The sequence below is a fragment of the Rhinichthys klamathensis genome, unplaced genomic scaffold, assembly GCF_029890125.1.
Source record: "Rhinichthys klamathensis goyatoka isolate OS25496 unplaced genomic scaffold, OSU_Roscu_1.1 h1tg000116l_1, whole genome shotgun sequence".
In the NCBI taxonomy this organism is placed as follows: Eukaryota; Metazoa; Chordata; class Actinopteri; order Cypriniformes; family Leuciscidae; genus Rhinichthys; species Rhinichthys klamathensis.
The window spans coordinates 417,501-432,673 of NW_026606653.1; the positions used below are offsets into that span (position 1 = coordinate 417,501).

The window sequence follows — 15,173 nt, forward strand, 5'->3', positions numbered from 1 at the left end:
AGTGAGCTCTGCGGTCTTGGCCATTAGTTGATTTACTCGTTTTTTTTGTAGTAATACGTTGTCAAATATGTTTAAACTCAAATAAGCTACTTAATACTAGTAGTTATGTCTCTTTGTATTAATTTGTCCTGTTATTGACGTGATGCGCGTCATTGACCAAATGCACGACGATATGCTCAAATATGTTTTTTAGAGGGAATATACAAACGCCATTTGAGCAATTTTGACAGCCCTAGTATGCGTACGGTAGCTGTTACGAACACTGGTCATAGGATTAAGTAATACCAACGTTGTTCCGTGCTTTTTGTGGGAGATTTATTCAGCGACCACCTGGCTGAGGTTTGGACGCGTGTGGTTTGTGTCTCCCTCGCCATCGCAGTGATATTAGAGACTAGACATGCTCATTTTATTTTATGTAGAAAAATTTAAACCATGGCAGTAAATAGTTCGTTACTTTTAAAATGAAGTACAGTGTGCACTGTGCACTTTATTATGCTGGTTGCTACTGTGTGCAATAGTGTAATTATTTTATTTATGCTTAAATATTTATTTTCAGCAGTGAACTTTTTTTTGTTCTACCTCATGTTTTTAATATTTGTTAAATATTGTTTATCTACTTGTTCTTGTTCTACCTCACATGTTTTTACTATTCGTTAAATATTGATTTTTTTCGTTAAATAAATGTTACTTTTATTAAATTGAGACCTGTAACATTTTTTAACATCATGTCATTTTTATGATGTAAATTGAGGGAGCAAAATGTATCGGCTCCAAATATCGGCTCAAGAAAATCGGCAGCCCGTATCGGTCATCGGCTAAGGCTAATGGGAAAAAAATCGGTATCGGTATCGGCACTAAAAAATCCATATCGGTCGATCCCTAGTGTGTAAGCACCTGAAGATGCGAGTGTGCAGGTCTCTCTGCAGCTCCCCCTGCCAGCGCGCTCGGCCCAGTCTCTCCAGGATACAGTAGCACAGATCCGGCAGCTTGAGCTCCGGGTTTCCCTCGGGCCCGATCAGCGCACGGTGGCGGAGCTCAGCAGACGCCACCATCACCAGCCGCTCGCCCCAGCTGAGGAAGCAGAGAGACGGGTCAGAGTGTGTGTGTGTGTGTGTCCCACCATCACCAGCCGCTCGCCCCAGCTGAGGAAGCAGAGAGACGGGTCAGAGTGTGTGTGTGTGTGTGTGTGTGTGTGTGTGTGTGTGTGTGTGTGTGTGTGTCCCACCATCACCAGCCGCTCGCCCCAGCTGAGGAAGCAGAGAGACGGGTCAGAGTGTGTGTGTGTGTGTGTGTGTGTGTCCCACCATCACCAGCCGCTCGCCCCAGCTGAGGAAGCAGAGAGACGGGTCAGAGTGTGTGTGTGTGTGTGTGTGTGTGTGTGTGTGTGTGTCCCTCACCGCGCCTGCACCTCCTCCAGCGTCAGCGGCGCGCGGATCTGCTCACACACGTCGAGCCGCTCGCTGAAGAACACACAGGAGCCCTGAAGGCCGCGCGGGTCGTCCGCCAGCACACACACCGGGTACACGTCCTGCGCCTCGGCCTGCCGCATCTCGTGGATGCCCGTGTTCCGGTCCACCTCCACAAACCTGCGACACACACACACACACATACTGCAATCATGATGTGCTTACTGCACTGCTTATGATTATTCAACTAAACTAGTCTTGCAGAAAGCACATATCTGTGCTCTAAACAGGCCTTAAATGCAAAAGAATACATGTATCTAATTAGGGATAAACACCTCTAATGTAATAAATCAAAACATGACTCACTGTAATACGAAGTTAAGAGATAAGACAGTGTGACTGCAGTAAGAGTGTGGTAAAGACTGGTAAAGACTGGTAACGGTCGTGTGAGACAGTGTGACTGCAGTAAGAGTGTGGTAAAGACTGGTAAAGACTGGTAACGGTCGTGTGAGACAGTGTGACTGCAGTAAGAGTGTGGTAAAGACTGGTAAAGACTGGTAACGGTCGTGTGAGACAGTGTGACTGCAGTAAGAGTGTGGTAAAGACTGGTAAAGACTGGTAACGGTCGTGTGAGACAGTGTGACTGCAGTAAGAGTGTGGTAAAGACTGGTAAAGACTGGTAACGGTCGTGTGAGACAGTGTGACTGCAGTAAGAGTGTGGTAAAGACTGGTAAAGACTGGTAACGGTCGTGTGAGACAGTGTGACTGCAGTAAGAGACTGGTAAAGACTGGTAACGGTCGTGTTAGACAGTGTGACTGCAGTAAGAGTGTGGTAAAGACTGGTAACGGTCGTGTTAGACAGTGTGACTGCAGTAAGAGTGTGGTAAAGACTGGTAAAGACTGGTAACGGTCGTGTGAGACAGTGTGACTGCAGTAAGAGTGTGGTAAAGACTGGTAAAGACTGGTAACGGTCATGTTTGACAGTGTGACTGCAGTAAGAGTGTGGTAAAGACTGGTAACGGTCGTGTTAGACAGTGTGACTGCAGTAAGAGTGTGGTAAAGACTGGTAAAGACTGGTAACGGTCGTGTGAGACAGTGTGACTGCAGTAAGAGTGTGGTAAAGACTGGTAAAGACTGGTAACGGTCATGTTTGACAGTGTGACTGCAGTAAGAGTGTGGTAAAGACTGGTAAAGACTGGTAACGGTCGTGTGAGACAGTGTGACTGCAGTAAGAGTGTGGTAAAGACTGGTAAGTTAACGTTAACGGTCGTGTGAGACAGTGTGACTGCAGTAAGAGTGTGGTAAAGACTGGTAAGTTAACGTTAACGGTCATGTTTGACAGTGTGACTGCAGTAAGAGTGTGGTAAAGACTGGTAAGTTAACGTTAACGGTCATGTTTGACAGTGTGACTGCAGTAAGAGTGTGGTAAAGACTGGTAAAGACTGGTAACGGTCGTGTTAGACAGTGTGACTGCAGTAAGAGTGTGGTAAAGACTGGTAACGGTCGTGTGAGACAGTGTGACTGCAGTAAGAGTGTGGTAAAGACTGGTAAAGACTGGTAACGGTCATGTTTGACAGTGTGACTGCAGTAAGAGTGTGGTAAAGACTGGTAAAGACTGGTAACGGTCGTGTGAGACAGTGTGACTGCAGTAAGAGTGTGGTAAAGACTGGTAAGTTAACATTAACGGTCATGTTTGACAGTGTGACTGCAGTAAGAGTGTGGTAAAGACTGGTAAAGACTGGTAACGGTCGTGTTAGACAGTGTGACTGCAGTAAGAGTGTGGTAAAGACTGGTAACGGTCGTGTGAGACAGTGTGACTGCAGTAAGAGTGTGGTAAAGACTGGTAAAGACTGGTAACGGTCATGTTTGACAGTGTGACTGCAGTAAGAGTGTGGTAAAGACTGGTAACGGTCGTGTGAGACAGTGTGACTGCAGTAAGAGTGTGGTAAAGACTGGTAACGGTCGTGTTAGACAGTGTGACTGCAGTAAGAGTGTGGTAAAGACTGGTAAAGACTGGTAACGGTCGTGTTAGACAGTGTGACTGCAGTAAGAGTGTGGTAAAGACTGGTAACGGTCGTGTGAGACAGTGTGACTGCAGTAAGAGTGTGGTAAAGACTGGTAAAGACTGGTAACGGTCATGTTTGACAGTGTGACTGCAGTAAGAGTGTGGTAAAGACTGGTAAAGACTGGTAACGGTCGTGTTTGACAGTGTGACTGCAGTAAGAGTGTGGTAAAGACTGGTAAAGACTGGTAACGGTCGTGTTAGACAGTGTGACTGCAGTAAGAGTGTGGTAAAGACTGGTAAAGACTGGTAACGGTCGTGTGAGACAGTGTGACTGCAGTAAGAGTGTGGTAAAGACTGGTAAAGACTGGTAACGGTCGTGTTTGACAGTGTGACTGCAGTAAGAGTGTGGTAAAGACTGGTAAAGACTGGTAACGGTCATGTTTGACAGTGTGACTGCAGTAAGAGTGTGGTAAAGACTGGTAACGGTCGTGTTAGACAGTGTGACTGCAGTAAGAGTGTGGTAAAGACTGGTAAGTTAACGTTAACGGTCATGTTTGACAGTGTGACTGCAGTAAGAGTGTGGTAAAGACTGGTAAAGACTGGTAACGGTCGTGTTAGACAGTGTGACTGCAGTAAGAGTGTGGTAAAGACTGGTAACGGTCGTGTGAGACAGTGTGACTGCAGTAAGAGTGTGGTAAAGACTGGTAAAGACTGGTAACGGTCATGTTTGACAGTGTGACTGCAGTAAGAGTGTGGTAAAGACTGGTAAAGACTGGTAACGGTCGTGTGAGACAGTGTGACTGCAGTAAGAGTGTGGTAAAGACTGGTAAGTTAACGTTAACGGTCATGTTTGACAGTGTGACTGCAGTAAGAGTGTGGTAAAGACTGGTAAAGACTGGTAACGGTCGTGTTAGACAGTGTGACTGCAGTAAGAGTGTGGTAAAGACTGGTAACGGTCGTGTGAGACAGTGTGACTGCAGTAAGAGTGTGGTAAAGACTGGTAAAGACTGGTAACGGTCATGTTTGACAGTGTGACTGCAGTAAGAGTGTGGTAAAGACTGGTAAAGACTGGTAACGGTCGTGTAAAACAGTGTGACTGCAGTAAGAGTGTGGTAAAGACTGGTAACGGTCGTGTTAGACAGTGTGACTGCAGTAAGAGTGTGGTAAAGACTGGTAAGTTAACGTTAACGGTCGTGTGAGACAGTGTGACTGCAGTAAGAGTGTGGTAAAGACTGGTAAAGACTGGTAACGGTCGTGTGAGACAGTGTGACTGCAGTAAGAGTGTGGTAAAGACTGGTAAAGACTGGTAACGGTTGTGTAAAACAGTGTGACTGCAGTAAGAGTGTGGTAAAGACTGGTAACGGTCGTGTTAGACAGTGTGACTGCAGTAAGAGTGTGGTAAAGACTGGTAAGTTAACGTTAACGGTCATGTTTGACAGTGTGACTGCAGTAAGAGTGTGGTAAAGACTGGTAAAGACTGGTAACGGTCGTGTTAGACAGTGTGACTGCAGTAAGAGTGTGGTAAAGACTGCTAACGGTCGTGTTAGACAGTGTGACTGCAGTAAGAGTGTGGTAAAGACTGGTAAGTTAACGTTAACGGTCATGTTTGACAGTGTGACTGCAGTAAGAGTGTGGTAAATGTTGATTCAATAACTACAACAGTTATCAGACAATAGATTCTTTATTGCTCCATCACTTAACACAGCCGCTCTACCTCTCATAGAACGCCAGACCGAACAACAACTGAACAAACCGCGCTAACCCATAAAATGGTGCTCTTCACACATGCGCAGTAAAAGAAACATAACTTAACAATCTCCCTCTTTTTTTTTATAAAGAAAAAACTGTTCAAGATATAACATAAGCATTGGTTATTATTATAACAGGATAACAGGTTAACTTAAATACCTCAGTTTAAATGTCTACATTGACAAAACATAAGCAAATCCATTCAGTGCTTAAGATAGCAAACACCTGTGCTGAGGGCTTTCAGAAGGCCAAGTGCAGATGCACCCTTTTTGGTCAAGCAGTTAGCTAGCTGCTCTTTAGTGGCTGACCACAAGATCTGCTGAATAGTTCCAGAGTGTATAAGCTCCTTCATACTACTGATTTCTAGGCGCAGTCTCTTTTCGGTTACAGATTTTGTAGATTTGAGAGCATCAAGAAGAGAATGATTGTCTATTACACACACAATAGGCACGTTGATGCATGAGGAGCCACCAGTGGTAATCTCAGAGTATAATGTAGCGAGGAAAACGGCACTGTCAACTCCATCTGCAAGTGCCAAAGTCTCTCCCGCTAAGGTACTCCGTACAACTCTTCTGATCCGTTTTGACTGCCAAGATATAGGAGAAAATTTTCCATTTTCCCCCATAAGCATGATGAAATGACCACCCTGTGTACCACCATCCGGAAGATTTCCCATTGAGGAATCACTGTACACCACCAATTTAACTGAACTGTTTTCCCCTAAGTACTGAAACCTCAAGATGACCTCTTCTGATTTCAGTTTTCTGATAAGTTTATTTGCACAATGCAGGGTCTGAACGGTAGCATGCTTTGTGTTAGATGCCAACATGGATATGTCATATATAATGTCAGGACGACTTTGCCTGGCAACCCACAATATTTGTCCAATCTTTGATTTAAGCATGTCCATCTCAACATCTGTCAATGACGCCTCACGTTGTGTTGCTCTGGTGGAATCCACTGGGATGGGTTGCAGATTTTTTATGTACGTTCCTTGTTGTACTTGTATTTCATCGTCCTTAGAATGTACTTCTATTCCAATGTAGCTGAAACTGTCATGTTCTTCCCGTCCGACTTGAAAGGCAGCTTTCAACTGAGGAATGATATTTATGGAGAATGCATCTGTACCACCCCAAATAAAGTCATCCACATGTGACGCAAGAATCCCCATCACCTTGCAGGAATCATCCACCCAGTAGAATACTGCTGGATCTACCTTTGACACGGTAGCTCCCAATTGTTGCATGGTGTCTTTTACTCTATTATACCAGAATAAAGAAGCATCTGTTAGGCCATAAACACATTTTTTCAACTTCCATATGGTTCCTTTGTTCTGCACTTCTTGTGGTGGGCGAATGTAAATATCTCTGGTTAACTCTTTACCTTGTAGAAAGGCTGCTTTAATGTCCATGGAGTTTAGCTGCCATTTATTTTGACATATTACTGCCATGATCATTTTAAGAGACTCTGAGGCACATGTAGGTGAGTCTTTGGGAAGGTCTTGAGTGTTCATTTCTTCAAAGCCTCTCGCCACTAGTCTGGCCTTACGTACAACTCCAGCAGTCGTTTCTTTAAGTGTGCACACCCACCTCGTGGAGATGCACTTCTGGCCTTCATCTTTCACTTCTTCAAAGACGTTATTTCTCTTCCAGGTGCTTAGTTCTGTATTTTTTTCATGCGTGAAGAGATCATCATGTACTATCAATATATCTTCATCATTGTAGCCAGTGCTCAACTTAGCATGTTCGGATGGAATCACCTGAACATTGTCCATTTGTCCTAGATTGACTGATGCAGTTGTGCCAGCGGTTTCCTCAGGCTCACTGAACTGCAAATTGTACCAGTTTTTGTGTTTGCCGGTTGCCTTTCCTGCTCGGCCGAGGATTTTTCCAGTATGGATTTGTCCACTTTGATTATCTGTGTATTTAACTATTTGATCTTTTTTCAGGCTTAGACCTTCACAGTTCGTGGATGAGCAGGTTTGTGGCGTGTGGGATTGATAAAGACTATCACCTCCAGGTAGCACTGATGCAGAAGGTTCACTGACATCTTCAGCATTAATGGGTTCGTCATTTTCTGGTGTCATTTCCTCAGTTTCACTTTCAGTGTCACTAAGATCTGCTGCTGGTGTTATTGTGGGATTTTCATTTTTTTTCATTTGTTCCCTTTCTGTCTCCTCCAGGTTTGTTTGTGGGTCATCCACCTTTCTTAGTCTAGACTGATGCACCCGAACATAGGTTCCACCATGCCTGACAAATACAACCACACTGTCTTGGCCTATGACCACACCTGGACCTTTCCACTCATTACAATCTACTCGCTTATAATACACTTTGTCTCCCGTTTCATATCTGTCATCAATGGGCCGCAGTTGCTTACGAAGGGCTCTTCTAATTCTCTCTGAGCATTCGGCTTCTGTGAATGCTGTTCTCATTGCATGTAGTGTGGTGATTTGTTTAGCTATCCAACTACTCGTACTTGTTTCTAGAGCTGGAGGCTTATTGGTGAGGACTGAGGGAAGATTCGGGTTCTGCCCAAACACTAACTGGTAGGGACTGTAACCATGCACATTGTGCATGGAGTTCTTTGCCATTAGTGCCCAATCTAGAGCTGTCTTCCAGTCACAGTTGTTGTCCCTCTTCAGTTTCAGCAAAATTTCAGTTAGGGTCAGATTGTGCCTTTCAACAAGGCCATTGCTCCACGGACTGTACGCTGCCGTTGTTTTGATTTCAATGTTAAACTTTTCAGCCATGTCCTTCATTTCGTCGTTATTAAATTCACCTCCATTATCACTAAACACTCTGCATGGGGGACCATGAACACTTATCCAGCAGTGAATAAAATGCTTCACTATCTCTTTTGGGTTCTTTGTGGTGACGATACTCCCTGCACTGAAGCGTGTGAAATGATCAATAGCATGCAAATACCATACTCCGTGCTCAAGCTCATGCAAGTCCACAGCCACAGTCTCATTATAGGCTGATGCCATAGGCAAACCCACTACAGGCTTATGTTTTGGCTTGCTGTATCTGGTACATGTATCACAGTTTTTAACAATGTTCTTAAGAATTGTGTTGCTTTCATCATCGTGATTACCTGAGCAGGCCAGTAATTTTTTCAGTCTATCAGCTGAAGCATGTCCAAATTGTCTGTGTAGTTTCAATAGGACTGTCTCCTTTTCTTTTGTTGTCATGTTTTCTGTCACAGCAAGAATTTCATTTTCATTGTGTGTCTTGTTCTCACTTGTCTCCTTTTCATCTGGATGGCTGTCTTCTCTCAAATTCACACAGTAATGTCCTGAAGATGTTAGTTCAAGTTTAACAGGTTGTTTAAACATCGTTGCTTTGTCACGTGCAATGTCCAGAACTGCACTTGCTCTTTTCAATGAAGTCTTGCTTAAAAGCATTGGTATTTCTGCAGGAACAACTTCTGTCTCTATTTTGCATCTGGTATGTCCTATCCTTGCTGGAATGGTAACTTTCCTTGTGGAATAAACAACCTTGCCATCACCAAATCTGAAAGGTCTTGCACTTTGTTTGTCATCTATTTTTAGTAACTCACTCTGTGGCAGCCCACTTGTGTAATCTTCAAGCCATTTTTCTCCACACACAGTTCTTGTACAGGCTGTGTCAATCACAGCTGATCCTAAAGCCTCCACCATGAAAATTTCTGTGTTAGACAAAGATTCATTTGAAAACAAAGTGATGTTACATTCTTCAACGTCATCTTTTAGTCCTTCATCTTTTGTCAGTCTTACATGTTCCTTTTTATTTGGACAGTCCTTTGCCCAGTGATACGTGCTTTGGCAAATTGCACATTTCGTTCTTCTTCCATATTTATCAAGAGGGTTTGTGCCTTGAGCTATGGTTTGGGGTTGTTGTGTAGTGTTAGACTTGTGTCCCCGTTTTCCTGAATATCTCGTGTAATAGGCAGTGTCACCATCTGTGTTTTGTAGTACACTGCCGCCCTCTCGTGGTGAAGTAACGTTATCTCCAAAAATTCTTTTCAAGGCTGATTTCATATCAGTGAAAGAAACGCTAGAGCAAGCTGTAAGTGCTAACTGTTTATCTTTAACAGTAAGTCCGGCAGTATCAAGTAGCTTAAAGGCTAGTACGGCATCAGGAAGCTCCATTTTGAACTTACGTAGCCTGTTGTATCGACGTTCGAACTCGACGATGTATTCCACCATAGAAACACCGCTCTCTCTAGTGATCCGGTCAAACTCCGTGTACGCCTCGTACTGCCGATCTTTTTCTTCTTTTAAAAATACAGAGTCCAACTTCGCTATGAGTGTTTGCATTCCCGTGTCGTCATTCAAATCCTCAGCGGAAATTTCCAGAGCACTGTCCCTTGCTCTGCCCGTTAGTGACAGAGTAACTGCCAAGGCTTGTTTTTTCTTTTCCAGGTCAGTAACGCGTCTCCAAATTTCAATCTCATTTTTCCAACTTTCATAAGCCGTCTTCTCGTCAAACGGTGGGGGATTTTTGTAATTCCCAGCAGCAGCCATCCTCTGCTACCAATGTTGATTCAATAACTACAACAGTTATCAGACAATAGATTCTTTATTGCTCCATCACTTAACACAGCCGCTCTACCTCTCATAGAACGCCAGACCGAACAACAACTGAACAAACCGCGCTAACCCATAAAATGGTGCTCTTCACACATGCGCAGTAAAAGAAACATAACTTAACAGTAAAGACTGGTAAAGACTGGTAACGGTCGTGTTAGACAGTGTGACTGCAGTAAGAGTGTGGTAAAGACTGGTAAGTTAACGTTAACGGTCATGTTTGACAGTGTGACTGCAGTAAGAGTGTGGTAAAGACTGGTAAAGACTGGTAACGGTCGTGTTAGACAGTGTGACTGCAGTAAGAGTGTGGTAAAGACTGGTAAAGACTGGTAACGGTCGTGTGAGACAGTGTGACTGCAGTAAGAGTGTGGTAAAGACTGGTAAAGACTGGTAACGGTCATGTTTGACAGTGTGACTGCAGTAAGAGTGTGGTAAAGACTGGTAAAGACTGGTAACGGTCGTGTGAGACAGTGTGACTGCAGTAAGAGTGTGGTAAAGACTGGTAAAGGTCATGTTTGACAGTGTGACTGCAGTAAGAGTGTGGTAAAGACTGGTAACGGTCGTGTTAGACAGTGTTACTGCAGTAAGAGTGTGGTAAAGACTGGTAACGGTCGTGTTAGACAGTGTGACTGCAGTAAGAGTGTGGTAAAGACTGGTAACGGTCGTGTTAGACAGTGTGACTGCAGTAAGAGTGTGGTAAAGACTGGTAACGGTCGTGTTAGACAGTGTTACTGCAGTAAGAGTGTGGTAAAGACTGGTAACGGTCGTGTTAGACAGTGTGACTGCAGTAAGAGTGTGGTAAAGACTGGTAACGGTCGTGTGAGACAGTGTGACTGCAGTAAGAGTGTGGTAAAGACTGGTAAAGGTCATGTTTGACAGTGTGACTGCAGTAAGAGTGTGGTAAAGACTGGTAACGGTCGTGTTAGACAGTGTTACTGCAGTAAGAGTGTGGTAAAGACTGGTAACGGTCGTGTTAGACAGTGTGACTGCAGTAAGAGTGTGGTAAAGACTGGTAACGGTCGTGTTAGACAGTGTGACTGCAGTAAGAGTGTGGTAAAGACTGGTAACGGTCGTGTTAGACAGTGTGACTGCAGTAAGAGTGTGGTAAAGACTGGTAACGGTCGTGTTAGACAGTGTGACTGCAGTAAGAGTGTGGTAAAGACTGGTAACGGTCGTGTTAGACAGTTTTACTGCAGTAAGAGTGTGGTAAAGACTGGTAACGGTCGTGTTAGACAGTGTGACTGCAGTAAGAGTGTGGTAAAGACTGGTAACGGTCGTGTGAGACAGTGTGACTGCAGTAAGAGTGTGGTAAAGACTGGTAACGGTCGTGTTAGACAGTGTGACTGCAGTAAGAGTGTGGTAAAGACTGGTAACGGTCGTGTTAGACAGTGTTACTGCAGTAAGAGTGTGGTAAAGACTGGTAACGGTCGTGTTAGACAGTGTTACTGCAGTAAGAGTGTGGTAAAGACTGGTAACGGTCGTGTTAGACAGTGTGACTGCAGTAAGAGTGTGGTAAAGACTGGTAACGGTCGTGTTAGACAGTGTTACTGCAGTAAGAGTGTGGTAAAGACTGGTAACGGTCGTGTGAGACAGTGTGACTGCAGTAAGAGTGTGGTAAAGACTGGTAAAGACTGGTAACGGTCGTGTTAGACAGTGTTACTGCAGTAAGAGTGTGGTAAAGACTGGTAAAGACTGGTAACGGTCGTGTGAGACAGTGTGACTGCAGTAAGAGTGTGGTAAAGACTGGTAAAGACTGGTAACGGTCGTGTGAGACAGTGTGACTGCAGTAAGAGTGTGGTAAAGACTGGTAAAGACTGGTAACGGTCGTGTTAGACAGTGTTACTGCAGTAAGAGTGTGGTAAAGACTGGTAAAGACTGGTAACGGTCGTGTGAGACAGTGTGACTGCAGTAAGAGTGTGGTAAAGACTGGTAAAGACTGGTAACGGTCGTGTTAGACAGTGTTACTGCAGTAAGAGTGTGGTAAAGACTGGTAACGGTCGTGTGAGACAGTGTGACTGCAGTAAGAGTGTGGTAAAGACTGGTAACGGTCGTGTTAGACAGTGTTACTGCAGTAAGAGTGTGGTAAAGACTGGTAACGGTCGTGTTAGACAGTGTTACTGCAGTAAGAGTGTGGTAAAGACTGGTAACGGTCGTGTGAGACAGTGTGACTGCAGTAAGAGTGTGGTAAAGACTGGTAAAGACTGGTAACGGTCGTGTTAGACAGTGTTACTGCAGTAAGAGTGTGGTAAAGACTGGTAAAGACTGGTAACGGTCGTGTGAGACAGTGTGACTGCAGTAAGAGTGTGGTAAAGACTGGTAAAGACTGGTAACGGTCGTGTGAGACAGTGTGACTGCAGTAAGAGTGTGGTAAAGACTGGTAACGGTCGTGTTAGACAGTGTTACTGCAGTAAGAGTGTGGTAAAGACTGGTAAAGACTGGTAACGGTCGTGTGAGACAGTGTGACTGCAGTAAGAGTGTGGTAAAGACTGGTAAAGACTGGTAACGGTCGTGTTAGACAGTGTTACTGCAGTAAGAGTGTGGTAAAGACTGGTAACGGTCGTGTGAGACAGTGTGACTGCAGTAAGAGTGTGGTAAAGACTGGTAAATAGGGCTGGGCGATAAAACGATAACGATATGTATCGCGATAGACACGTGATCGATATCAATAAAAAATGTGTTCGATAAAACGTTCGATATTTTTTTTCTTCGTCGGAAGAAACCACAGGTTGCGAAGCTTGGTTGCATTATCAAGGCACTCGCTCTCTGGTAACCTAGCAACGTAGGGAGTGACACGCTCAGGCAATCATGTAACGTGTCAGTTTGGTTGCGCCATCGTTGTCTCGTGCTGCTGGGTTCTTCTTCAGTAACCGGCGATTGATAAGCAGAAAATGAGTGTCCTTCATCTGCATGCAGGCTAGAATTGCGAAACATTATTGGATAATTCGCTCTATTCGCGTTTGATGTGAACACAGCATAATGAACAGGCTGCGATGTCAAGATTGCAATGCTGGAGTGTGTGTGTGTGTGTGTGTGTGTGTGTGTGTGTGCGGCGCGCGCGCGAGAGAGAGAGAGTAGGCACGGGCGCGAGAGAGAGAGACACGCGGGCGCGATCGAACAGTGGAGACATAAAAACATACTCCGTCATTTTGTTAATACAGGACATCATTCAGTCTGCAAAGTGTTTACTTATATTTGTGTAGGCCTATACTCGCAATAAAACACAACATTGTGCTTTTGTCACACTGTATTTCTTGTCAAACTGTAACCTACAACTGTCACACACCGTTTTAAAAGCAAAACATATTTATCCAACCCCTTTGTAAAACAGTCTGTGTGTTCCATCTTTTGGACATTCATCATATCGCATTGGTTTTCATTTCTTGTCCTCAAAACAGAGCACTATATGTTTATTTTTAAGTTACACATTGATTAAAAAAGAAAGTGAAATGTGTTGGTAGATTATTTTATACGGAAATCAATTATTTATAATTCTGATGAGAATAAAGTTAGGGTTAATTAAAATTAAGGAAAACAAATATATTGATCTGAAATATAGCAAATTAATTTTAAATTCATTCAGGTACAATTACCAAACATATCTCATATCTATCTTTTTATTAGTTTAATTAATAAACCAATTATATAAAACTATTATCAGTGCACTATAAATAAACTGGTTCTATGCCTTTATTAATAAAACTTATTTAAAAAATACAAGGCTTAAGACATTTATAAAAATGCCTTCTATATTTCTGTTTTGCTTTTCACTCCATTGTACCGAAATCGTACCGAACCGTGATGTCTCAAAAAAAAAAATCAAGCAGGGGGCACGTACGATCACAAACCCCCACCACCCACGTCCCGCCGCGCCACTGTCACCTTTTTTACTCTGAGGAGTTTGCAGGTCTGATTGTGAATTTAGACTTATGTTTACATTTTAATTATTTGAGTTTTCCATGGTTGTGTTGACATTTCTGTCTTGGGATTGTAATCAGAGGAAGGTTAAGTTTAAAATAAAAATGTTTAAATGTAATATATTTTTTCTCCTGGTCCTTATTTTAAATGGGTCATAAAAAAATCAATAATTATCGATATCGATATGAAACACTGATATCGTGATACAGTTTTCAGCCATATCGCCCAGCCCTACTGGTAAAGACTGGTAACGGTCATGTTTGACAGTGTTACTGCAGTAAGAGTGTGGTAAAGACTGGTAAGTTAACGTTAACGGTCGTGTGAGACAGTGTGACTGCAGTAAGAGTGTGGTAAAGACTGGTAAAGACTGGTAACGGTCGTGTTTGACAGTGTTACTGCAGTAAGAGTGTGGTAAAGACTGGTAAGTTAACGTTAACGGTCGTGTGAGACAGTGTGACTGCAGTAAGAGTGTGGTAAAGACTGGTAACGGTCGTGTGAGACAGTGTGACTGCAGTAAGAGTGTGGTAAAGACTGGTAACGGTCGTGTGAGACAGTGTGACTGCAGTAAGAGTGTGGTAAAGACTGGTAACGGTCGTGTGAGACAGTGTGACTGCAGTAAGAGTGTGGTAAAGACTGGTAACGGTCATGTTTGACAGTGTGACTGCAGTAAGAGTGTGGTAAAGACTGGTAAGTTAACGTTAACGGTCGTGTGAGACAGTGTGACTGCAGTAAGAGTGTGGTAAAGACTGGTAACGGTCGTGTTAGACAGTGTGACTGAGTGTGGTAAAGCCTGTGGTAAAGGCGGGTACCGGTCGTGTAGGGTGACGGTTCTCCGGCTCTCCGGCAGCAGGTAGAAGCGGATCTCCTCGCTTCGGATCAAGCAGCTCCAGATGAACTGCTGACTGAGCGGATCCAGACTCAACCCGAACTCGGGCTGACGGGTGCGAAGCCTCAACCAGAGCGTCTGAATGCTGATCCCGTCCAAACCCTCCAGAGCAACCTCATCCAGAACCGCGTCCAGCGGGTCCATCGTCGCTGTCTGTCAGTCAGCAGAAAACAAACTGACACCACAACACAGCCGAACACTACGGAGCACTTCTTCTTCTTCTTCTTCTTCTACTGCTGCTGCTGCTGATTCCGGTGCACTGACACCCGCCGGCCGCATCCGGCACTACCACACCACAACAGCGCGCTTCACGGGGCAAATACAATGAAAACGTACAAATCATATAATAAAATATAACCTTACATTAAAAAACGACAACATTTAAAACGAGACATACAACAGAAAAGCCAAGTAAAACAAAAGCTAACCTAACAAAAGTATGTTCGGTTACACTGTACAATATAAGGTTCAATATTTAACAACCTTAACATGAGGTAAGTAAGAATGAGCTATACTTCAGCATTTATTAATCTTAGTTAATATTAATTTCAACATTTACTAATACTTTATTAAAATCTTGTTAACATCAGTTAATGCACTGTGAACTAACTCTGAACAAACAATGAACAGCTGTATTGTTTT

At 43.7% G+C, this 15,173-nt stretch overlaps 1 protein-coding gene across 1 annotated transcript in view; it reads right to left on the minus strand.

The window, feature by feature from the left end:
* LOC130088306 (general transcription factor 3C polypeptide 1-like) overlaps positions 1–14,716 on the minus strand; it is a 45,249-nt gene extending 30,533 nt beyond the window's left edge. The window contains exons 1-3 of the mRNA XM_056255025.1: positions 14,455–14,716; positions 1,398–1,586; positions 895–1,071 (exon numbers count right to left, since the gene is read on the minus strand). Of these exons, the coding sequence (XP_056111000.1) occupies positions 895–1,071; positions 1,398–1,586; positions 14,455–14,675 (587 nt within the window). The 5' untranslated portion in view covers positions 14,676–14,716. The remainder of the gene's footprint in view (positions 1–894; positions 1,072–1,397; positions 1,587–14,454) is intronic.
* Between the last annotated feature and the right edge of the window lie 457 nt (positions 14,717–15,173).